The 25221-nt window shown below is 52.8% G+C and overlaps 4 protein-coding genes and 1 non-coding gene across 5 annotated transcripts; 3 read left to right on the forward strand and 2 right to left on the reverse strand.

Moving 5' to 3' along the window:
* Nucleotides 1–510: 510 nt before the first annotated feature.
* Nucleotides 511–6215, reverse strand: ECM29 (proteasome component M29; the record flags this gene model as incomplete). Its single annotated transcript, XM_053188556.2, has 3 exons — nucleotides 511–5881; nucleotides 5946–5992; nucleotides 6048–6215. The coding sequence occupies 3 exons, from the start codon at nucleotides 6213–6215 to the stop codon at nucleotides 511–513; spliced, it is 5586 nt and encodes a 1861-aa protein (XP_053054518.2).
* Nucleotides 6216–18281: 12066 nt separating this feature from the next.
* Nucleotides 18282–19758, forward strand: N0V96_004489 (uncharacterized protein; the record flags this gene model as incomplete). Its single annotated transcript, XM_065757123.1, has 4 exons — nucleotides 18282–18463; nucleotides 18513–19028; nucleotides 19083–19638; nucleotides 19696–19758. 4 exons carry the CDS (start codon nucleotides 18282–18284, stop codon nucleotides 19756–19758), a joined length of 1317 nt encoding a protein of 438 aa, XP_065614336.1.
* Nucleotides 19759–21508: 1750 nt separating this feature from the next.
* On the forward strand, nucleotides 21509–22120 carry N0V96_004490 (uncharacterized protein; the record flags this gene model as incomplete). The annotated part of the gene is made up of 1 exon (XM_053188558.2): nucleotides 21509–22120. The coding sequence occupies one exon, from the start codon at nucleotides 21509–21511 to the stop codon at nucleotides 22118–22120; it is 612 nt and encodes a 203-aa protein (XP_053054520.2).
* Nucleotides 22121–22631: 511 nt separating this feature from the next.
* Nucleotides 22632–22730, reverse strand: N0V96_004491. Its single transcript has one exon. It is a non-coding gene; the product is annotated as a tRNA-Ser (tRNA).
* A 1501-nt stretch (nucleotides 22731–24231) lies between these two features.
* Nucleotides 24232–25148, forward strand: N0V96_004492 (uncharacterized protein; the record flags this gene model as incomplete). The annotated part of the gene is made up of 2 exons (XM_053188559.1): nucleotides 24232–24991; nucleotides 25114–25148. 2 exons carry the CDS (start codon nucleotides 24232–24234, stop codon nucleotides 25146–25148), a joined length of 795 nt encoding a protein of 264 aa, XP_053054521.1.
* Nucleotides 25149–25221: the final 73 nt, after the last annotated feature.

The following is a 25221-nucleotide window of genomic DNA, read 5'->3' on the forward strand; positions in this document are numbered from 1 at the left end:
CTGTGACCTCATTTAACTCTATGCAAGAGGATGTAGGGATATAACCACCTGCAGCCCTGTCAAGGTGAACCATCATCTAGGCTTTTTGGGGTTCGTTGAATTATTCAAGGTAACTGGCTGGGGGAGTCTGACATGAATTAGAGTTTTTCACTCACACCTCGAGACAGCAGCACCGGGGATGCACAAGTATCTCCCCAGCCTGCGACTCTGGGCTGGTGTTATCCATCTATAGGTAATCTAAATTGATAACCCCGATAAGGTTGCATCCTAGAGTGTCTCTTTGGTTCTGCCCTCTCTTCAGTATCTTTCGTGTGTATGCCTACGAATCACTTCCACGAGATCAATAGCACATTGTGAGGAAGGTAAGGGTCATGGAACAGTCATTCAAGTAAAGAGCAAGTTCTAATATAGGGGGTATCAACACCCCACAAGCCATATCCTGCCGCCACGCGGCCAAAAAACATCCGTCTTCCCTGGAGAAGTAGGGGGAAGGGTCTTCTCCTCTCCCACCTACTTCTCCAGCTCCGCCAGGATCTCCTTGAGGTGCTTTTGTACCTCAAGGGACCTCTCTGCCCCCAAAGCTTTCTTCACCATCTCCACAAAGCCCTTCCTCTCCTCCGCCGCCGCCGCTCCCTCCCCAAACACCCCGCGCTGGATGGCCTTGAATACCCCACCAATGGCGAGGACCCGCATCGTACGCTGGGCCTCGGTGCCGTTGTCGACAGACTCAGGGTCCAGGCTCCGGAGATACGCCAAGGCGACCTCCTTCTCGTTGCCGGCAGAGGTGCTGGGAGCAGGCGCAGCCTCCATCAGGTCCCTGACGGACTCGTACCACACCTCCCGCTTGATACCCTCGAACTTGGCATTGTCGAGGTACATCTTGAGAAGCTCAAAGACCTTCTTGAGCACGGCACTGGGGTTCTCCTTGATTTGCTTGCGGTTGTATCCCCGCGCGACAGTCTCGATACCGTTGACCGCCGCCTTGCGTGTCGCGTCGCCGGAGCTGTCGACGTCCATCCGGTCCTCGTCGATAAAGTCGTCCAGAGGTCCACTAACAATGGTGGAGATGGTCTCGAGAAGATCCAGGTCGTCGCGCTGCTCTGCAAATTGCCAGAGAGCTTTGAAGGCGTGCGGGCGGTAGTCCTCGTTGTTCCTCTTTGCCTCGCGGATCGCAATCTTCTGCTGCTGTGCAGCGACGGTCGAATCATTCTGCCAGAGAGCCTTGCCCTTTCCGACGAAGTGGGGGAATGACTCGAGAACCTTCTCCTTTCCGGGGAAAGTCTTTAGTGCGAGAGCCTTGTCGAGAACGGGCCAGATGAGCTTCAGGTTCGCCTCGGACATTTGTCCGCCAGTAGCATCGCTGGAGGCGACGACGGCCTTGATCATGCTCGCGATACTGAAGGCGGCGGTATGCTGGAGGTTCCATCGCGGCGCCTCGAGGCCTCGCTTGATGAAGCCCACAATCTCGGGAACGTATCGCGCGACGGTGCGGGAGCTGCCGCCGTGCTGGTTCCAGACTTCGTCGAAGCACTTTCGGGTATACTCGTCGGTGTCGTGCATACCCATGTAGGTGAACGGGATGAACTTGGCCGCCAAGGCGTTGAAGTGGTCGGGGGCTAGCTTGGACACACCGAGAACAACATCAGATACCTTGGCGCGGCGGGCTTCGTCTTCACTAGCAAAGTAGAATTCGGTAAACTTGTCGACGAGCCGCTCCTTGGATGCGTCGGGAACGATCCGCATCAGGTAGCCCGCGGCTCTGGCGTAGCCCTTGCTGACTTCGTCGTTGCGGTCGAGTGCTTGCTTCTCCATGATCTGCATGAACTTGGGCGAGACCGGCTTGAAGTCCACGGCGTGACGCATGACGAGGTCACCAATTAGTCTAGCACACGCAATCTTGGTAGGCATGCCGATGGCAGTCTTGATGATCTCCTCGAGCTTCGGCGCAAGCTGCCTCATCCCATCGGCGTCCAGCTGCCGGAGGCAGTTGTCGATGGCTTCCGAGATTGGCGATTGATTGACCCATCTAGCTCGGAGCTTATCAAGCTGATCACGTGAATCCTCGCTAACCTTCTGGTAGGCGTAATTGATCTGTTCTGGCTCGATTGTGCTATGAAGGCCCAGGAGTGGAGGGATGAAGTCAACAATGAATGGCTTCAGGTTGGGGCCACCCTTCTTGGTAATGTCGATGATCGTCTTGAGCGAGAACATCTTGACATCGTCGACACCGCTCTCAAGACCGCTGGGCGAGAGGAGGAAACGAAGAGCTTGCTTCAGCATAGCCTGCGCTGACGACGAGGACCCGCCCTCTTCGAGTTGACGGACAATAGTGTTGGTCAGACCCATGCACAGCTTCAGGGCCGATTCTCTAACGGATCCCTTGACATCGTCGAGAACCTTCAGTGCCGCAGTCCAGATCTCGGCATAATACTTCTCATACTTGTGGAAAGGCTGTCCAGAGATCAGGTCGGAGATGGCACCACAGCTGGCCTGTCGAACGCGCCACTCCTTGCCGAGGACGTTCTTCAGGAGATCCTGCATGATGGCGTCAAAGTGCTCGCCAATCGTTTCGTTGGTGTTCTTGACCAACGCCTTCCAGATGTCGTCCATGGATCGCTGGACGTTGGAGTTCGGGTCGAAGCGGTATCGGAACAGCTTAGGGTACAGCTTAGGATCGACCTCCGACTCGGAAAGGATGTTGCTGAGACCGAAGCGACCAAACGCGGATCTCGTGGACCAAGTCGCAGCGTTCGTCGCAAGAGACATGAACTTGTAAACGAGACTTTGGTCTCCGACTTCGTTTGCCAGACTGACAATGTCCTTGTAGGATGTGACCGACTTGCCCTCGCCAGTAGGCAAAGCGCCGGGCTCGAACAACTCCGTCTCGTCCTCGACCTTGATCTGCGTGGTGTTCCCGGTAAAGGCCGAGACCAAGTCTTTGACAAGATCCTGCTTCAATCCTTCGTCGCCCTTCTCATACACCAGGGACAGACCACGGGAGGCCGTCTCCTGCACCAGCTCGTCGCGCGCACTCAGCAGTCTCATGAAGGCGGCCTGGGCCTCGCGGAGACGGGACTGGACTTCGTCGAGATGTCCGCAGTACTGAACGACGCAGAAGAGCCAGATGCCGGAGGCCTTGAGTAAGCTGGGTTTGGTCGTCTTACAGTCGCGGAACAGCTTGTCGAGCACGGCGGTGATTCTTTGGCTGCGCTTGCCCTTTCTCCAGGGACCGTCGGTGCAGTCGACATTCATGGAGAGCTTGACAAAGTCAGAGTCCCAGCAGGCAATAGCGGCAGTGATGGCCTCGCCGACGGTGAACTGGATCTCGGTCTCCTTTCTTGCGTGAAGTCCAAAAAGGCTCTTGAGGACGCTGTCGATGCCCGAAGCCTTGCTAGATGGGTACAGCAGGCCGTCCTCGGGGGAGGCCTCTTCATTTGGCTCGTTGAACGCCAAGGCAAGGCGGCCAAGAGCAAAGATGGACTTGTCGCTTCCTGCATTCGCGTTCTCCGTGAGTCTCTCAATCACATAGTCCGCCGTAAGGTTGTTAACGTTGTCCGGAATGTACTGTGACAGCCCCGCGGTCCAAAGTTCTCCGTAGCATTCGAGGATGGCATTCTCTAAAGTCGGGCCGTGGCGCGATTTGTCCATGAGCATCTTTGCTGGAAGGTGAACATCGATAGGGATAGGAAGACCGTAGTACACGGCTCTCGAAAAGGTGTGGCCGAATGCCTGTAGGGCTCCTTCAACGCCGTTGGCGACCGCTCCAACATGCTTATCCCATCCCCAAATCATCGCCTTAAGATCTCTCAGGAACTTCTGAATGTTCTCGTTCCTCGTCTGGTGGGGGACCGCCTCGGGAATCGCCAGGTCCACCTTGTTAAGGGGGTGAGGAAGGAGAATTCCGACGGCTTGCGCGGCGGCAGCTCGGGTGTGCCGGTTGTTAGATGCAATGCACTTCTGCAGAACCCATGCCGAGGGGGCGATGTAGTTGATAGTGCCAGCAGGTGCGAGTGATGCGACATCAACCATTGACTTCAGGCAGCTCTCAACGACGCGATCGGTTCCATCCAGATTCTTCAGGTAACGAACACCATCGAAGCAAATCTTGATGAAGAGACCAATATACTCCGGCTCAACCGAGCGGAAGTAGGCTCTGATGGTTTCCCGGGTCTTAACGTCGTTCCGGACCAGAGTATCGAGCTGCGAACTCCAATCAGGGACTAGAGGAAACTCTGGAAGCGCAGCGACGAACAGAGCCCTCTTGACGTACTCGACGGCGACAGAATAAGCCATCATCTTTTCGCCTTGGAAGTTCTGCATCGTGCGGTCATCATCAAAGTCCAACTTGGGAGGCGCTGAGCTGCTCCATTCGTCACTTGAGATCTCATCAGAAATATTATCGCAGAAGAAGTATGTCATGAGTTGAATCCAATCCGGCATCTTGTGCGCCTCAGCGTCCCGGTACGTCCAGGGATCCAAGCCCTTTCTGCCTTCCTCGACGACCTCTGTGCGCTCTGCCTTGCGGCCGGCAATGGCCAGGATATCAATCCATCTGCCTCGCACATCCCATGATGCAATGGTCTGGTTCGCCCATTTGACGGCCGAGAATCTTGCGCTTCGCACAGCAGGGTTTTCCTCGGGGAGATTCATGTAGTGCAGAAGCAGAGAGATGAGGCTAATCATGCCACTGCCGCGGCCGTCGCCACTAACTGTCTTGGGGTCGAAGCTTCTGGTCAGTCCCGAAAGTGAGCCCTCAATAGCAGAGACCGCCTCCACAGTCGGGTCCTCGGACATGGATCTGAAGAGCCAACCGACGAGGTGCAGCTTGTCTTGTTTGCTGGATGCACTTCCTGCGCCGAGAACACCAAGCAGGTCGTAAGCCATGGATCGAAGCTTCTCTTCGTCTGCCGTCAGCGTGCGAGAAACAGGCCAGCCCTGGTCTTCAACGTAAGTCCGCATCTTGTCGATCAACTTGGGGCCGATGGTGAAGGGAGCCTGGGTAGGTCCGATATTGGCGCACCAGTTGAGGAAGTAGAACAGAGCTTTGTGAAGTCTGGTACGCTCCAGGCCGCCTGCTGCTTGCAAATGAGCTGGCGCAATGGAGGAAGTCTCTGTACCAAAGTCGAGCGTCACGACATTCATGATGTTATCCTGCATTGTCGTGGCGAGCTTCGATTTCGAAAGCAGAGGCAGAATCTTGATTCGGTGAGGCGCGGGAAGTCGGGCGTGTGCATTATACAACTCCTCTATAACCGACGCCTTCTCGAAGTCGATTGTAATCCTTTTCAGAATGTCCTCTCCAGCTTGTGAGACTTGATAGTCGGGACTCGCTGCTGCAGACAAGGCAGGCAAAAGTCTTTCCTCATCTTTGAACGCACCGCTGGCCAAGAGCTGAGCAATCTTGCGCCGGAGGGCCTGCATGTTCTGGAATGCAGCTGCAGTATCGCGCTGCTCGGGCTTCAGGAAGTCCAGGTCCGCTGCAAGCAGGGCCGGGTTCATCCTCTCAAAATCTTGTCGAGTTGGGTTCGAGCCGCCCGGGATTCTGAGGAGCAACACTTTACCCAGCCATCTTGCGACGAAGAGGGCGTCTGCATCTTTGGAAAGACCACTAGCTTCTCTCAAGGTCGCGTCTTCTTCGCTGCCGCGTGATGGTACCTGGATATCGGGAATGATCTTCAAGAGAACATTGAACATGGATGATTGGGTGGCGGCGTGGCTGGGTGTTGAGATGCCCTTTGCCACTTTGGGGAATAGATGGCGTCTATCGTAATCCTCGAGACGCAGAATGCTATGCTGGATGAAGGAAATATCTAAGACGCGAAGAATAGGTGAGTCAACCTCTTGGTATTGGTCGATGAGCTTTTCAACTGGGAGAATGATGCTATGTACACTGTCAATGCCCATGCTCACATCATGGAAGACGGGGAAGACGAGGAAAATCATACCTTGGGTGAATGATCAAGCCTTTGAGTTTGCCGGCAAATGTGATCACCTAATCAAATATCAGCATCGCAAAGAATTTTATTCAGCTTGTGGTGAATTCTCACCTCAGTGCGAACTGCAGGATAGTCACTCTTGGCCTTGAGTAGCAGCGCGCACAGGTACTTGCCCAACAATTCGGTTAGCTTGGCCTCGTTGTTTGACGCCTCGAGAAGCCGAATCTGAACGGTCCCCACAAGGCGCTTCTCCTTGGCCTCGGGAGATTCGCCAGACATCTTGAAGAAGCTGTCGCGGCGTCGAATTTGGGTTGATGATGAGAGATGATGATGGAGAGAGAGAGATGTGGGGGTACATCTAAATGTACCTGACGTGTGCTGTAGGAAGAGTCGACGTTGCTTCCGGTTGCCTGAGCTGATTAAGCTTGGTGTCCGAGTGGTTCCAGAAATTCCACAGAAAACGGAACGGAACAGGGGGGAAACAGTTGGGGGCGGCAACTTACCTCCGCCACAATGTGGCCAATGTTTGCTCCGAAACCGGTTTAGCGAGTAAACGCCGGAGATGTTTTCGAGAGACTCCGAGACAGAAACAAACTGGAAAGGCGGGTGCTACCCAGCTTCAATGTGTATGGTCACACAAGGCGAGCGCTCTCGCTGTTTAATTTCTGCACCATCCTATTTTGATTTTCTTGCCAGGTTATGGTTCCGTACAGCGTGTCATGGAGAGGTAGATAAGGAGACGTGGAGCTGGGGGCGGGTCTACTCAATAGTCTTTTTAATCACACAAGGCGAGAGCTCTCGCTCTTTTAGTTCTGCGCCGTCCTGTTTAAATGCAATCCATGAAGTTGTTTCCCCGCAGGAGTGTTCTGACTAGAGAGGTTAACAAAGTCCAGGGGAGTTGGGACAGTTCTCCTAAGCAGCCTTCTCTTAATCATCGAAGGCGAGAGCTCTCGCTATCGTAAGTCTGTACCGTCCTTTTTCGATTTTTTTCTGAGTATGTTAGAGAGATAAGCAAGACAAAGGTGAGTTGAGACCTACAAGCTGGTCTTTCTTAATCACAACAGGCAAAAGCCCTCGCTATTTCAGTTCAGCAGCATCGCAGTTGAATATTCTTTCCAGGATGTGTAAGAGATCAACAAGGCAGGCAAAGTGGAGTGGGGATCTCCCGGGTGGTCTTCCCTTAATCACACAGACCATGCGTGTACTTTATCCTCCTGAAGTTCACCTCCAGCCTGATCTATCTTTAATTATCACGATACGATTCCGTAACGTATACGTTGAGCGAGACGAGGTGATGTGGGATCTAGACCTTAGACATAACGAACAAGGCGAAGTAGGAAGATGGATGGAGTCTCTATGAGGTATATCCCAGGCGAATCACGGAAATCCGACGGGGAGGGGAATTCTATCCCACTTCTCCCTCAGCTCGCGAGGACAAAGGTGCTATGAAATCCAGCAACGAAGCTTCAGACGGGTGCTCTTTATACCTTGCCTCAGTGTCCCTTATTACTTCTTCGTCACAGAAATGGTCAAACACCCGTTTGGTCAAGTCACATCGCTTGCACTGGTAGCGGCCTCGATATGTGCACTTTGCTGCAGGTGGACGACAGTAAGCTAAATCAAGTCGTGCGCTGGAGCCAAAGGAAATTGGAGCCGGGACCTTTTTTCCAAAATCTTTCATGGCAAGAAAGTGTTGGGAACTTATAGGTAAGATTACTTCAAGAAAGAGCCCAAGTATACAAAAATGGCCTTGAGCTTTTGATGAAGTTTGGGCATGTTGGGTAAGCTTTGGAGTGACGTCGAAGAATAGTAAGACTCTAAACTCATAACATCTGTTTTAACATGAGATTTGCTTGAGGAAGTAAGCACTGATGAGTGCAGTTGGGTATTTAACCGTACCATCAGGAAGACCTTTGGCAGAGTTCACTGAAAGCTTACCTGTCTGCTGATACAAGTCATAAAGCCGCGCGCGCGAAAGCCAAGTTCTTCAATTTGTTATAACATCAACTTCCCCCTTTCAGCCTGAACCGCACAGACTACTCGTCTGCATAGAATGATTCTCCAGCCCACCATTTGCTACCTTTAGTTGTGTTTCCCGTTTTAAATTCAGAGTCAGATAAACCACGAAGTTTGTTTGATCTGATGAACAATATCGGGTTCATGGTGTGTGTTTCCATCAATCATCGAGTTATATTGATGCGATCAAAGACAAATCAACCCATTACTGGAATCATCACCCATCAGAGTTGGATGGGTAGTCAGGCGTCATTGGTGTCTAGAGGTGTCTGACAGCATACCGAAGTTCTACAACTACCTACGGTCCTTAAACCTCATAGCCCGGCATTCTACTTTTTAGAGACCGGTTAGATCATGGATTTAAGTTGGATGATCCGCAATAGCCTGGCATTAGTTTCTTGCTGGTGGATGTAAAAAATGAGAGCGCCAATTTCAACGAAAGGTTCTGAAGCTCGTTCATCATGCCTCATTCTTGTGAGCCTTTCAGCGGCAAGGGTATCTTGACGACCTCACAACAACGTAGACATTGACAAAATTTTGATACTTACTTTATTACACTGCCGTCATGTAACGCCACCACTTCTTATTGTAAGAGCCCAATAGTTCTCAGCGAACTCACACGTATTCTCCTGCTAGATGACCTATTTCTGATCAACATTGGCAGACACCAAGGAGAGAAAAAAAGACATCTATACAAAAGACCGCTGAAGGCAATCTTTTTTCCGTAGAAAATTGAACGACATCGTACCTCTCAAACATACCATTCGGCCAAACTCGGGTCTACATCAGCAACCCGGAACAAATCGCAAATTCCGAGCTTCCTTGTCTTTCACTCTCAGCTACCGATCCCAGGCGACGGCTTCACACCACACCCAGACGAAACCTGAATATGAGGAACAACTAGTACGTACCAGGTTAACCCCCTTGACCTCGATAACTAGCAGCTTTTGCTACACCACATGAGACGATACCACAACCTCCTGGCGGGCATGTGCGTGGTTACCTTTTGGAGGGACCCCCTATCGTTGTGAGCATTCACCTCATAGTATCCTTCCAGTTGAACTCAACTCATTAGATCACTACGGTCTCGATAGGTTCAATAATCAGCCTCAAACTCCCGCCATGGTCTACATGAACCATATCGCCAGTCGGTAACTCTTGCTCTTCAATGACACAAACCCCGCTCACGATGTGACTAAGCTAAAGTCATTGCAGAAAAAATAGTCTGATTGACTTTCGCCCGGCAGATCACTTTACCACCATAAAGAACTCGACCCCAAGAGGCCTCAAATGTACATTCAAACCTCAAGAAAAGCCTTTCGCCCCCCTTTCCGGCCGGGTAAACGATAACCGCTTGTCAAACCTAGTGAAAATCTAGTCTGGCGGCAAAAGGAACAAACATCACTCCTGGGCTCAGGTCTGCAGTATTGGCTGGTGGAATGCGCGCCGTGCGGCCGGCGTGAGGTACCGTCGCCCGCTAAGCGCGCCCGCTCCGGGGCCCCGGGGGAAGATTACAACCTACCATAGAGTACAACATCGACGCGTCAACGTTGTCTACCTACCTTACCCCATCACTTCTCCAACGATCCGAGATCGGCCTAAATACGAACATCGACTAGGTATCGATTCACCACCACCAAACGCACACAGCGAAACCCCGAGAGTCCTACAACTCTACAGAGATGATCCCAGGACACCTTCATCACCTCACAAAGGTGAGGTGCCATTGGAGAAGCCTCATTGGCAGCTGTAGCAGAAACTCAAAAGGACTCACATCTGTCCTTCTGATATCACACTGCATCTTCCCCTTCCCCTCTCGCCAAACCATCCCCGCAACATGGAAAGAGTCAGCTTCACATGACAAAGACCTCCTGTACCTCATCACATCACATCGATACTCCCACACACCCATACTTAATCGAAGACGCTACTTCCCAACTAGCTCCTGTTCCGAAACTGATTTTTTAGAGTTTGTGGGTTGGAAGGTACGGATTTTCCAGGCTTTACCAGGCTTGCAAGCCAACCCCATATCGGTATCCCGTACGTACTCCAGCAAACCCTTTTTGAAGCTGAGTAGGTAGTAGAGAAGTTGGGCGGCTAGGGGATAATTTTTTTTCATCGACCCCCAAAAGCATTTGGTACTGAGTTTCGATCAATGGCAGATTGCCGAGTCCATGAGGCTTCACGTTGCCATGCTTTATGACGGGCGAGGTTACGATCAGAAAGTTTGGCGAGCTGCAAATGACACCCAGTTGCGACTAGTCCCTGAAGTCGTTGAGAAATCAGACGCGCTCAACCTGATTTCGCCTGTATGTAGGAACAAAAAAAAAACCCCGTTCCCTTGATTGATGCAAAAAGCTGGCATCGATAGTGTCATTCTAAGCGCTGCGATCGGATACTTGGATGTCGTCTTAAGCAGTCAGCAGCGGTATCCGCTGTATTGCCTGAGCGCAATGGCCGGGTAGCCGGTGAGGGATGGAAAGAAGAAAGAATACGACCAGTACCTCAGGTTCCGCCCAAGAATGAGACCAAAAGTTGGAGACGCGAGTCAAGGGCGGAATTTGTCGCTCATCGATCCATTAGGCATGCGCCCTGTCGGGTACCATAGACGAAAGCAACCGTAGAAGAGTTAAAAGTGTGAAGCTAGTTCATCCTGTGCGAACAAATGCGAGCTGGCAGACTGCTGGTGCCTCAACGTCAGGGCGTAAGTCCCGCGACAAGCTATTCCTGGCCCCTTCAGCTTCCTTAGCTTATTAGGCGCTGAATCCGTAGGCGCCGGGACCATGTATTTGCGGACTAATTAGCCCAGTACCGAGGGAACGTAGGAGTTGGACGAGGCAGAGGGTGCCTGTGGTATGCAATGTCTGTACGCAGTAGGTAGAGCTCTCCAAAAGCTGGGGAATGCGACTGAAGGGTGCGAGAAAGGGAGGGAAATTGCTTCTTCGCAGTCTGTACTCTATGATGCGTGAGCTATGCGACCCTGGATCATCAGACGAAATGACTACACGGCCGAGTGAGCAGTCAGGTGCCCATCAGCTTGGCTTCGAGAAGCCCTATCATCAAGTAATGTGGTCCGAGCCTTTGAGGGGGTACTCTGAGGACCAAGGTGCCCGTCTCACCCACCCGCGCCAGTCCTGTCTGCTAGAAGATGTGCGCGCAGGTCACGATGCTATACGTGTCCTGATGAGGGAGAACATGCATTCACGAACCTGGTGGAATTGCAAAAGCCCCCTGATGATTCGTCGCAATAACATGCAGTTGAGACATGCCGAACCCTGCTAGTCTTCATGCTGATGAGGACGCAAGTCACTGCTAGGAGGAGGAACACGCCAACTAGGGCTAGCATCGAGACTAATGTCCTCCAAGGACATGATGTACATGGAACGACATTCTTTTTTGACGGACTTGTCTTCGTATGGTTGTTGATGCATCGCAGATATTAAACGACTGCGGCGGGGATAAGTTGATGGTTCAGCGACGACGATACTCTTCGAAGCTTGTCTTGAGCAATCGCTGAGGAAGGCTCTTTCGACGACTCGCATGGGAAAATGGATATTGAGAGAGAGGTTCGAGCTTTGTATCCGTGTGCTGGCTGACCTGCACGAACGACAAGGAACGGTGCCATCAATCGGCTCGAAAAGACGAGGTCCAAGGTGTTGCGCCGGAGATTGCTAGTGCGAGCTGAATCATGCCCCAACTTGAGCCGCGGGAGCAAGCAACGGCAGACTACGGCATCAATTGGCGGGCGATGTTTGATGCCCATTATCGGCCGAGACCTACAGGGTAACTAACATAGACAGCTCCCGCATAGCATACCATTGCCCACGAGTGGGAATGAAGGAGGGAAAGGGAGTCATTTGGACTTACCACCAATCCAAGCCCATAGCATCTCTGAGTACGGCCGGGCCACATGGCGCGTTGAGACAGCGACCAGTCAGAGGGAAGGGCGAGAAAATCCAGAGATCTAGGTAACTCTTCCCACACCTCGATCCATGGTTGCAGTGGGAACTCTCCTTCATGCGGCCACCCCCTTCCACCCTGGTCCGACCGATGATTTCATTTCTCAGGGAAAAAATACTGTCAAGCCAATGATGTACCTAACAAGCGTCAGTCGGCATGCGACGGAGACCCGAAATTCACAGTCATGCGAGTCGTGCTGGGTGCTACTGGGTGCTGTACAAATGCTCCAAGCCCGACAGCTTCAGACCTTTGGATTCATGAGAACTTCAGAGATCCGAACAGGACTGAATCCAAGATACGCATAATCCTGATGACCATCTGTGGGGCGCGCGCGCGCGCGTTCGACTTTCAGTCGTTTCGAATTCGTGAATATCATCACTACTGGACATCGCCTAAGCAATCAGCCGACAGGGTGGAGGCGGCACAGCGGCAGACGATGTCCAAATCCCGTGGCTTCGGCTCCTTGTTGAACCTCGAAGCCGTCCGCTCCGGACAAGGAGACGTGTGCCTTAGCTGCCGGAATGCCAGCGTGTCAATGAGGCGCGGAGACAGCACTTTAAACAGATTTCGTAAAGGAGGGGCCGTTCTGGCCGCTGGGGCTTTCGGAGTTGACGACTGCGGTATCCGTAGACGAACAATTAATCAATGCCTCTGTCAACGTCACCCATAAGCCAGGGGTAACCTGTTCAGGAGATGGGCATCGCGTAAAGTGAGGTGCAAGTACCGTGCAACGTCAACGCTGCTATTTGACCATCTCCCCTCCCGGACGGGGGTATCAAGGAAGGCAAGGCAGCCATGACTTGCCGATAGCAGAGCCTTTTGACGTGTCTTTTCATGGTCAAGGTTGGCCGGTCGGCCAGGATCTCTACTCGGCCGGCATCTTCGGTGTCGGTCCTGCTAGCTGGCTGTGGTAACGGCTTGGAAGAAAAGAGTCATATGCCGCGAACCCAAAGTCCACCGTCTATGAACAGAATCCTCTGGCGCGTTACTTGTTGATCTCGTGGCTGGAACCGGTTTTCAAGCCTGCTTACAGAACTGCAGAGTGGGTTCCTCGGCGACGAGGACGGTCGTGCGGCAGCTGCACAGACAGAAGAACCGAGTGTTCTGCACTGTTGTAGGAGCGAACGGGTGGCCAAGAGCGAGGACTGTCCTTGGATCGGAGCAGTAACTGACACCGTCGAACTGTTTCGAAACATGGTGCGCGCACAATCGGTCAGCGAATTAAGGCTCGAAGACAGCTGCTGTAAAGGTTAATATCACGACATGTCACGCTGGCTCTGGGACAGGTTTGGGGGCGAGTTAACAAGCCTCGAGACCAACGTCGGCCGGCGCATGTAGAAGTTGTCGAGGAGGTTCCCGTAGAAGGAAGCCAGTGACGGGAAAAAGAAATGAAAGGAGGCCCATGTCTTGTATGCGGCTCGCTCTTTGGTGTTTGTCGCATCCACCATTTCGTCGTTCGTGCCCGTCCAGCGGCCAGCGACTGATTAGGGAGAGACATGCGAGCGGGAAGGGCCCGATCGGTGAGCGGCATCTGGAATGAAGGACTAAGCCGGCGCATTTCAAGCGAACCATTGCCGGGCCGACATTGCTTGAATACGGCTGGATGCGGTGCAAATAGCGAGTGTATTCGCATGGCCTCAACCGGAAAAGCAAGCAAAGGCTGAGATGATTGTCCTCGCAGTGAGAGAAGGACAGCTCGCATTCCCGTTGGTGAGGCTGGCATGGTTGGGGCTTCCGACGACCGTGAAGGTGGAGAGAGGACGTGGCTGGAATAAGGCTAATGAGGCCAATGAACTAAGCTGGCTGCATTTGTGGAGGCTGATTGATGCGACGATGGGTATTATCTGTTGAGAATGGATTTTGGGCAGACTGGGTATTGCATTTCGCGCAGATGCTCAATCGAGAGTCCACTGCCGTGTCAAAGTGTGATATGGAGGCATCACGGCACCTACCTTACCTGGGTTGCCAAGGTTCCTTCGTGCCTTCCTCGATATTTCGAGGTGAGGCATCAGGGATAAGGCGACAATCTGGCTGCAGGGTCACGGAAAGTGCCCCTCCCCAATCCGGTGACCCCCCTGCTCCTCCCTTTTTCGTGACGCCATTTCGCGTCTCGATCCGATACGTACTGGGATTCGCGCTGTGAGCTCCCCTCCAGCTAAGGCAAGCACGGCAAGGTAAGGCAGGCGAGACGAGGCGTCAACGTAGGGCAACTGCGTTTTCCGCTTAGCGTGTCTCTCCCGCCCCCGTATGATCTGCCCGGAGGATTGCCCTACCTCGCCCTAATGAGGCCTAAGGTACCGTCGTTTTGGTGCAAGATCGTAGATTGGCTATAGCCGGCGGCATGCATCAGAAGTGACTGAAAAGTCTCTTTTTTTGTCGTTTTGCTTTGGGACGATCTACATCTTGCGAATACGGTACAGTATGCAGCTGGGGGGGAAAAAGATACAGAGACGCATGGGAAGCGGAATAAGGTAGGTCCACGAAAGAAACCGGACGGAGTCACGGAGTCCAAAAAGGATGCAAAAGATGGAGCCCATGAGCAACAACAAGGTTTTCAGGCAGACGGGGGGACGCGAGGGCAGGAGCCGGGATACCTTTCCTGTCGGGGCAAGTCCACGTTGACGCTGGCAGTGACCCGGCCAGCCTGAGCCTCCGAGGTTGAGTATCTGTTGCCCGTAGTCCCGGACATTGCCTTTTCGTACAGTTACCAGTTGCAAGGTGCAAAGAACCTGGACAAGCTGGACCGGATTGGATTGGGACGCTCTTCATTCGCTCTTTTTCCGGGGCAGGGTAGGAAGGACAGGGCACACGCCAATTCATCATCAATTGGGCATGAACGGACGGACGGAAGGAGCTTATTACCCATTGCATCGGTATATCGAATTGAAGGTTAACCTGCCAGGTAGAAAGAACAGGGGAAGCGCGAACTCCTTCCCAGATCATAAAAAACTTGTCGCGAGGAAGGTTGGTTGTCACTTGCCGCGAGGGTTGTCAGCTGCGCCTGCACCTGTGCTTGTATTCCGTACCTGTCGGCTTCCTTCCTTTCATTCCTTCCCACACACACGACACCACATTTCTCATTCGTTCACCTGGCTCCGGAGTCACGAGGTGGATGCCCCAGGCCAACCCTGAGAGAACTTACCACAAAGTCTCATGAAGATATTCAATGTCCTGGAGCCAAACAAACACCTTCCTCTGGGGATCTTGTCAAATAAGGGGAGACCAAGAAAGTCATCTTGGGGCGCCTCGTGCTGTTTCCGTAGATGCACGTACCTGACCTGAGAAACGCGATGCCAGTCCGCCTGTTGCCGGCGTTCTATTCAAGCTCGCTGGTGGCAGCCACGGCTTTCCCAGCTTCAACGCACGGCATCAGCACCGACACCGGACCCACTCTAACCCTCCATGGACCTATGGCACATGGAGACCTGTCCACTTTGCTGCTTCGTCGATTTGGAGTCTGAGCTTCTTAGGTTCTCTCTGCTGCGGCTGACTTGGATTGACCCGGTGCGCTTGCATGCTGAGATGCACCCGGCTAGTACACACGCAGTAAAGTGCGGCTTAAGTTGAGGTAGGTACGTAAGGAAACAGGCTCGTCTGCTGATGCTCCACCTGCCCTCAACTTTCAAGGCACCTCAACCTCGACTCCATACCTTCCTTACCTTTGGGAAAAGTACCTATCTGCTCCCACCGGTACCTTGCAAAAAAGTAGAGTCTGAGCTAAGAGGTACCTTGCCCTGCTTGCTCCGAAGAGCTGGGGAGGCATGCAAAGCACAACATGCACACAGACAGATACCCATACCTCTAGCTGCCTTTGGTACCGGTCACAGCACTTGCCGTCCTCAGCAACAGCACCAGAGACACGCAAAACAGAGACGGAAGAAACGGGAGAAACAGACGGAGAGAACAGCCAAGCATGTAGACAAGTGCGTCGGGGAAAAAATAAATAAGAAAAGATACTTACAGATACTTCCCACCACTGTCTTTCGTACCTGCCCTCGCCCTTTCCTACCTTACCTTACCTCAAGGTAGGTACCTTACCTAGCTCACCCTAAGGGCCCAAGGTTCTTTCCACACCCACACACACAAACACACACACACACACACAACCTTACCTTAGGTTCTTGCGCACACACGCACACACTCAATCAATACCCAGGAAGGTACCTGCCTGCCTTCCTTCCGCCTCGCACACCCCTCTCACCCCTAGAGTTCAGGTCGTGCTTTCCCTTTCCCCCCCTCGCCCAAAAATCCACATTCTACCTACCCGAGTCTGCGTCTGCGCCTGCGTCCCCCATCGCCAGTGAGTAAGGAAGGTACCTGCCTACCTACCCCGTTTGGCTTCTGGCGTGAGTCTCTGGCTGGTGGTTTCTCGTAAGGTAGTCTCCCGTTGCTCTCTTCCTTTTCCTTCCACTTTCCCTTCCCTTGGTTCCTTCTTCTTCCCACTCCCCCCTCTACCCCCATCATCGTCCATTTCTCCTTCTTCCTCTTTCTTTAGAGTTGCACCTCTCTCTGCCTCTTCTGTCGTATCTCTGTCTGCTCTCTGCGATCTGCTCTGCTCCTCTGCGTTGCTCTGCGGGTTTTGCTAAAATCGAAGCATCCTTTTCAGCGATTGTCTTGGTTGTTGCAAAAGAAATCCGTGCTGCTCCAGCTGCCGCGTTTTTCTGTCCACCTCACGTCACCACTGACTAGAGCGAGATCCACGGCCTTCACCAGCTGCGAAAAAAAATCTCTGCGCGCAACTTCCTTGTCCGGTTCCTCCCACGTCGTTTAACCCCCCCATTCCCAAATTCCTCCCTCGACACGAAAATTACTCTGTAATTCTTCCTCCTCACCACTCTCACTCACCCTCCTTACGAGTCGCACGACGTTTCTTCCTGGTCATCCGGAAAAAGAGTCTTTTCGTTGGCGCCCAAAAGTAAGTAATCAATGTTCTCTCTATACCTCACTGTCTCTTCCTACCTCTCTCTGCCCATACTTTCCTCCCCTCCGTCGCATTCTCGTCGTCGCATACGCAACCGCAGCCGCAGCCATAGTCGCAAATCGTACGCTCGTGTCCGACCATCCGGCCTTCGGCATCCTCGGCAATCCTCTGCTGAGCACCTCGACGTCCCTCGCCTCGAATTGACCCCAAGAGCGATTCTGGAGGATGGTGGTCGGAGAAAGATTGGGATTGCAGTTCTGGGCGCATCGCCGAACCCCTCCATGCATCGTGGATCATCCCGGATCGTGGTTGAAGATCGACAACCAAATGCCGAAGCCTTCCAGCCTCGACGTGTCCTGCAACGAGTCGTCACCGTCAGACGCACGAGGAAGAGCAATATGCACCATCAGCAACCAGCTCTTCCTCACCCCGGCACCCGAAAATTCCGCAAGTCCCGTCTTACCTCGCCCGCGGCGCTGTGTCCCACAGCTTTCTCCAGCCTTGGGAGAAGGAAGGATGGTCTCATTTCGAGCTTTTGCAATGTCGTCTTGACGTACGACATGATTCTTTCGTCCTGATGACCAATGCCCAGCCGAAATGCAACAACATAGTGGGAGAGGATCGAAGTTTGGATCCCCAGAGTTTTGCATACCGATGACGAAGGAAATAGCACGCTAGATGGCAACGTCTAGTCTTGTGTCACCTGGAATCTCATTGCTGAGAAGATGGCCTGTCTCGCCAGCGGCAGATGGTCTGATTACCTACTCCATGAGTTGCCTCGACAAGTTACCCGAGGATCGCGTACCTAGAACTGCTACAGCACAATCGCAAGCAGGTATGCGACTGAAGGGCTTGCAAGCTCTCTACACAACGCTTGCCTTCAAGTATTGCGTTGAAAAGGATTGCTTGGGACGTCTATGCTGCGATACAACTGGGACCACGTCGGACACACGCCGCTTGTACTAGGCGCTCAACCACCACACAGATACACCCCTGGGCACAGCCACTGGATTAACAACTGCGGATTGACTGCGACTGCGACTACAACTTTTCACAATGTGCTGACGGGATGCCATATGTGTATCTGAACGCTAACCCTCGCTAGGTCCAATCATTTCGGATTCTTCCTCTGACCTTTTCTCGAACGGTTGAAAGTTTACGTTGGCCACGGCGAAACAGACCTAAAAGTCGAATTTGAAGCATTGCTCGGTTCTTTGAGTCGGCGGCTACAGCATTTTTGCACGAACATCCCGCGACATCTCGAATTTTCGTTTTCACAACGGGGCGTGCAGGCGTCAGAGAGAGTCCGCTTTTTACCAAATTCCCTTCGGAGTCCAGGTTTTGCGTCTGAATACAGGTCGTTCTGATTCGATTCTCGAAACCAGTAACCATTTTTTGAAAGCGGACAGCTACAGTTCTGAACTTGTCACTACTATTTCACCACCAAAATGGACGGAATCAACCCCTACAACCCCGCTCAGGGCAACGGTGCCCCCCCTCCCAACGCTAACGGCGATGGCTTCGGTACTCCCGTCTCTGGCGGTATGCCCTTCCCCGGCAACAACGGTTCCGGAGAGATTCCCGGCGGCCAGGCCCCCATCCAGCAGGACGCGAATAAGAACACTCTCTGGTGAGTGACCCTTCATGATATGTAGTGTGGCTTCGACTGACACAAACAGGATGGGCGAGCTCGAGCCCTGGATGGATGAGAACTTCATCAAGGGTGTCTTCTTGACCGCCACCGGAGAGCCCGTCAACGTCAAGGTCATTCGTGACAAGACTTCAGGAAATGCCGGATACTGCTTCGTCGAGTTCACCTCGTCCGAGGCCGCCAGCAAGGCCCTCACCCTGAACGGATCCCCCGTCCCCAACTCCAACCGCGCCTTCAAGCTCAACTGGGCTTCTGGTGGCGGCATCAACGACCGTCGCGACGATCGTGGTCCCGAGTACTCGATCTTCGTTGGCGACCTTGGCCCTGAGGTCAACGAATACGTTCTCGTGTCTCTCTTCCAGGCGCGATTCCCCTCCTGCAAGTCTGCTAAGATCATGACCGATGCCATGTCGGGACAGTCGCGTGGCTACGGATTTGTTCGTTTCACCGACGAGCAGGACCAGCAGCGTGCTCTTGTGGAGATGCAGGGAGTTTACTGCGGCAACCGCCCCATGCGTATCTCCACTGCCACCCCCAAGAACCGGTAAGTCTGCATACCTAGCAAATTTCGAATCAATGAAACTAAGGAGAGCAGAAGCAACCACGGCGGCCCTTACCAGCAGCACCATGGCAACCAGATGATGGCTCCTGGCCTCCCCCCTCACCAGCAGGGCTTCTACGGCGTCCCCTCGCCTGCCCAGTATGGCGGTGCTTACGGAGCCCCCTACAACCCTCCTGGTCAGCAGATGAACCAGTTCACCGATCCCAACAACACGACCGTTTTCGTCGGTGGCCTGTCTGGCTACGTCACCGAGGATGAGCTCCGAAGCTTCTTCCAAGGATTCGGAGAGATCACCTACGTCAAGATCCCGCCTGGAAAGGGCTGCGGTTTCGTCCAATTCGTCCACCGCCACGCTGCGGAGATGGCCATCAACCAGATGCAGGGATACCCTATCGGAAACTCCCGTGTCCGTCTGAGCTGGGGCCGCAGCCAAAACAACTCTGGTGTTGGTACCCCCTACCGTCCTGCCCCTCCCCCACCTCACTACTTCGCTCCGGCTCCCGGCCCTGGCGCCTACGGACCTGCTCACTTCGGTGCTCCGGGTCCTCATGGCCCACCGGGACCTCAGGGCCCTCCTGGTGCCCCTCCTCAGGTAAGCATCCATGGATCATGTGTCAGAACACACCTGGGCTAACATCCTCTGTAGTAGATCGAAGGTTTCAAGGGTCTCCTGGACGGCCCAATTGCCTCTGGGCTCAAGTTGAGCACTTGAGGAAAAATTGAGAGTTGCGCTCTCAACTGTCTTATTGCTTCACCCTTTCTCGAGCTTCTCTCATCGTTCTTCGTTCGCTGCCGCCGCCTTGGACTCTTAACGCTGCACGATGGATACCTGGGCGAATGACACATATTTCTTTGGACTTGTTTGATGTTAGGCATACGGATAGCGGATACGATTGTGAGACATCACGAGAACGACGATTGCATGCTTTGCGGCCTTAGTTACCTCTCTGGACATCTGGGCTTGTCTTGGGCGTCGGGTTCGGATGGTTTTGCGACTTGGTTGCCCCTTCTATTCGTCTTACTTCCACACGGGACTCCCCCAACAGAGATTTCCTAGCTTTTAGTTTGCTTTTTCGCCATGTTGTTGACTTGTTCGTGACCGTTCTGCGTGTGAACCAATCCTGTTGTTTGCTTTACTAGCTGGTCGGTCATTGGTCTGCAGTTGCGATACCCCTCTGTCATTCACGAATTTGCTGCGGCTTGTAGTACTAAAGGGGCTATACGTCCTCACCTTGTATAATGGTCCTTTCAACCTGTTGTCTGTTTCCCTGGATAAGAGGGTCATGTTGGCGCTATTCGATGGTGGTTGGCGTAGAAATGTTGATGATCATTCGGCCTGGGACTTGGAAGTATGCCTCCCTGTATGGTGAGGGAAAAGTAGATTGCTTGGTGTGGTTTATCTAGTGGCTTTCCACGTTGGGCGAACGGTGTTAGTGGATGGATAGGGATGATACTTCCACTCCGGGCTCAGAGGACCCTATGGGTGATATCAAGTTTGTCAAGACCTCGAACCTTATTGCTTTGCCTCGATACTTTAGTGACTTGAACGGCCGTGTGTTCTGGCCTATTCGCTTCCTATTGGCCTACCTCTATGGCATGCTCCCTGACCTACACCCCTCCTTTAAGTTTCTACTCTCCAGCCTCAATTTATCGGTCTGGAATTCAGGTGCCTGCTCATATCAACCTAATATCAACCTAGAGGGACGCCGACGTTCGCGAAAGCGGTTCCATCACAAAGCATCACATATGCAGCAATACACCATCGGATTGCGGAAAGCTGGCAGGTTCTGTTGGGAAGAGAAGGTTCAAGGGCAGATAGTACCTTTGCGGCGAGTACACATTGAGTTTCGTGTACAATGCAGAAGATGCAGCCACTTACAATATTTGATTACTGTCCCAACATGTGCTCCTTCCCGGCATTACTATTCATGACATATCATTCGTTGCCTTGGGCCTTGCTGAGCAGATTCCGGAGCCCGCAATTACACAGCCTGACTAGAAAAGAACTCAACCCCCCGTGCCCCGGTCCGCGGAAAGGCCATTTCCTTTCTAGCAGGGTGGTCTACCAGTTGGTATGCTTTTACAAGAACCGTGACCTTGACGGCATCCTGTCCTTCCCGTACACGAGATATTCATCTCCTGCACTCCTTTGGTTCGAGGGCTCTACCCTCACGGTCTCTCGTTCCTCTGTCTGTCTGCCTCCTGGGTCCGAATTTTCTGTCAGCCACACGCACGCACACACACATACACACAGGTTACAAGATTTCCCTCCTACGGCGTGTATAAATCTAGCGGCGGAAGGACTGCCCTTCGGAGCTCTATCTTTCCCTCTTTCATAGCCTTTCCTTCACACAAGCAAGTCGAGGCAATCTCGCCTGCAAGGTAAGCTCATGGCATGGCGTATCAAGTATAACAGATGCAACACACAGACAACTAATCATCGATAGCGCACCGTCGTCAAGATGATCATCCCCGAGGCCAACACGGCGCTGAGTGCCAGCATGCAGGTCGCGAGAGCTCTGCCACCTCATCTCCTCCCCAAAGCGGACGCCGTATTCGCCATGGAGGCCGAGTTCCCCTCGCGCATCGTCCTCGACCTCTACACCAACGACATCGGCACCTTCTCCGTCTGGGGTCGCAAGAACTACACCGACATCACCATCACCCAGACAACCGCCGGCGCCGGTGAGGACAGCACCGCCAACGACAACGCCGGCGAGCCCTCGTCCGCCATGTGCGGCGAGAACGAGCTCGTCTGCGACAAGAGCCACCAGGCCATGGCTAGCATCTGCTACCGCCTCATCAAGGTCCTCAAGACGGACAAGGCCAACGATATGATCCGCGGCACCCCGCAGGATTACTGCCTCGAGATCGAGACGGCGCGGTGCTGCGTCAGCTGGACCGCCTTCATTGACAAGCCGACGCCCGTTGCGGAGCTCGTCCCCGCCGCGGAGATTGTGTACGATAATTGCCGTGACATCATGCGCAGCTACGTCTCTGGCAAGGTGTATGGTGCTATTGTGGGCAATCACTGCATGGACCAGTGCCTTTCTGAACGACCGGATGGTTGTTGATCGTGGTATGTTTTCTGACTTTTCTGTTTTTCTTTACCCCGTGACTGCTTGCCACGTGAACCCTGTGAGCTAACTTTTTGTTGTGTCTGTCAAGGTAACGAACGAACTTGGGAGCGAGGAGTTTTCTGGATCGTGGTTGTAATATTTAATGCCAATGGGCACTCCGGCTTTGGGAAGAGTGCCAGGTCATGTCAGGTTCAATGCACACTAGCTACGTAACTACAATGGGTCGCTAATTGCTTCGTACACTTTGTCGAGGCCATAGTCAAGAGATCTATTGACATTCGGCAACGGCTTAAGCTTTTTGTAATGATGCGGAACTGGAGTTACACCATGAGATTGCTGGTCCATTGATGTGCCGCATGTACATTCTGTATCCAGGTTCACACTTGTCAGCTCAGATATGCCAAGCCATAATCACAATAACTGGTCATCTAGGTATCCTCGCTCAACTGGACTGGCCATTAATACAAAAAAAAGGTCATGAAAATTTGCCAGACCAAAACATTTGCGACAACAGCAGGGTTCGAACCTGCGCATCCGAAGATAATAGATGTCAGAATCGTGAACAATTCAAGTCTATCGCCTTGGACCACTCGGCCATGTTGCCATTAGTTGGATGTGGAGTCTCGGCTGGGTAATGGCGATGTTACTTGCAGCCCGCTGCGGCATGCCGGATTTTTTTTTGGCGACAGCTCCACGTCCGTGAGCTGTGTGATCCTGTCCTCAAAGCTTTTTTGGACATAAGAAAAGAAAAACAGTCTGAACTAGTTCTTGGAGTGGTGAGGTGGACCTTTATGAGCTGAGAACGAGGTCAGCGTGTTGTGGTTTTTACGAAATCTTGCTCCGAGATTCCGTCAGCGCGCGAGGGTATTTGATGGCTTTGATACGCAGTCAAATTTCCTCCAAGCTGGCTACCTTTGAACAATGGCTAGATATCGATAGTTTGCCAAATTGTGTGTGGACCTTTTCCCTCTGTCAACGGGTTACGACCCATCGCTGCACGCCGTCGATGAGTACTGGATGATGATGGCTGTGGATCCAAAGTATCGACCGATTAAGAAGTCCCTCTCCCGAAGAGAATCAGAACGTTATGGATGAAGTGACGAAATGTCCTTTCGCTGATACCCGTCGCCGTTGGCTTGAGACCATGCATCAAGTATTCTTTCCAGAATAAGGCCCAAATACTAGACGTCGAGAGGCACACCATAGACGAGAGGGCAGTACGAAGCTCTTCCGTCAGGTCGTGGAGAGCACAGCTGCCTATATCTGGATAGGTCGCATGCTCATTATGAGGTGAGCATTACAATCAATGCTTCGTGTCAAATTTGCGTACCTTGCTTGCCTGCTTGGCTCTATTCTAGGGTACGACCAAAGGACTACCTACGCGCAGTGAGCCACAGTATTATCAGGACTGAAGGGAGCAAGTCTTCCGATGGCCCCAGCCATCAAGAAGGCGAAATGATCACGCCCCGAGGACGGCCCATCACCTGCTCTGAGTGGCACGCGAAGCTTACATGTAGTTTGACGTGTCTCCCATGGTGCGCATATCAGACAAGCATCATTTAGTCTTTCGCTGATCGGACGAAGGAAGGGGACCTGTATTAGGCCGCCCCACATTAACCGCCCGAAAGCTTAGCAGAGGCGATGCAGGGAAGATCTTCCCGTAACTAGGGGGTGATGTCATCTTCGTCGTCCATTTAGGCGGTGCGCCTCCCCTACTTATGGTAAAGAGAGACACAAAAGATCCTACCCAAAAAGATCCCATTGATTGTAGGCTGGTATTGGCCAATCCGAGAATGCGTGAGAGCGAAATGCCCTATGAGATGGGGAAGACTTGGTAGCTATCTGCGGCGCAGTCCGCGCAGCCCACGCGGCGATGTCAGGGCACACGCTGCACTGCTGCAGCTTATGCCGTCAGCGGCTTCGTTGAAGCATTGAAAACCAGGATCCCACGCTTATTTTATGGAGTGTAATATGCCAATATCTATTGAGAGTAAAAGTTGCCATACGATCCGACTCAATTTGTGAGGTTATCGTCGTCAAATTCTCACAGACCATTACGCCACACGCCTCGATAACTCTGCACTAAGACTCGAACTCGTCACACAATGTTCAAAAATTCAGAGATCCTGAGGGCTAGAGAGCAACAAGAAGAAGATAGGAAAAAGTTGAAAGAAGAAGTGGACCTTCGTGGCAAGCAGGGACAGGACACAACCAAGGGCGAACAAGTGTGGTACTCTCGCCGCGTCGACGACGGATGTCTTTTACACTGGGCCATCATTACGCACGGCCAAAAGTACGAGCTACGCCTACCGAATGGCAGTATCCCGAAGAACAAGGTGCCAGAGAGCGAAAAGACCAGTTCGTTCGAGCCTGCTCGGGTGTATGAAGCGAGGGTGGTTGCATGGTCCTTGAAGGAAGAGATGAATAAGCTCAGGGCACTCAAGCTTTCGACACCGGCTAAGGGCTATCACACCCGCGACTATACCGTTTGTCAGATAGGCTGGACGACGTTGACGAAAGACGAAGTCAACACCGAATGGGCTGCCGCGCGCTCATCCATCGTAGCCGAGGACTTGGGATACGACGACTGCCGGGAGCTACTCAAGAAATTCGGCGGCATCATCCAGAAGCCTGAAGGATGTGCTCTAGACTACAACTGGTTCACGGAAAGTCTCGAGACGCCAACTCACAGACTCACCGAAATCACACCGGATAAGGCCGTCAAGGGGTTCCAGAATTCGATGCAAAACGGGCTATGGGGTGTCGCGGCCGCGGGAGCGGGTGCCGGAATAGTGTACGGCGCTTACGAGGCTGGAAAACAGATGGACCCTTTGAGGAGTGGTGCCAATGCGGGTGGCAGTCTGGGTCCAGATTGTTGTTGCGCTGGTTGCTACTGCTGTACTTGCATGGCGGGTGATGGGTCTTTCTGGGAGTTTTGCACTTGGCTGCCGTGTGTGGCCTTGAGCGGTGGCTGCACCTGTTGATAGTCGGATTCGTTTCCAAGATCGATTTTGTTCGATAGAGGTCGCTTTCTGAATAGAGTACATAGCAAACGTAGCGTTCCTTCTAGCAGTTCCGAGTTTTATACCACCTAG

The sequence above is a fragment of the Colletotrichum fioriniae genome, assembly GCF_027942845.1.
Source record: "Colletotrichum fioriniae strain IMI 355084 chromosome Unknown scaffold_4, whole genome shotgun sequence".
Classification (NCBI taxonomy): domain Eukaryota; kingdom Fungi; phylum Ascomycota; class Sordariomycetes; order Glomerellales; family Glomerellaceae; genus Colletotrichum; species Colletotrichum fioriniae.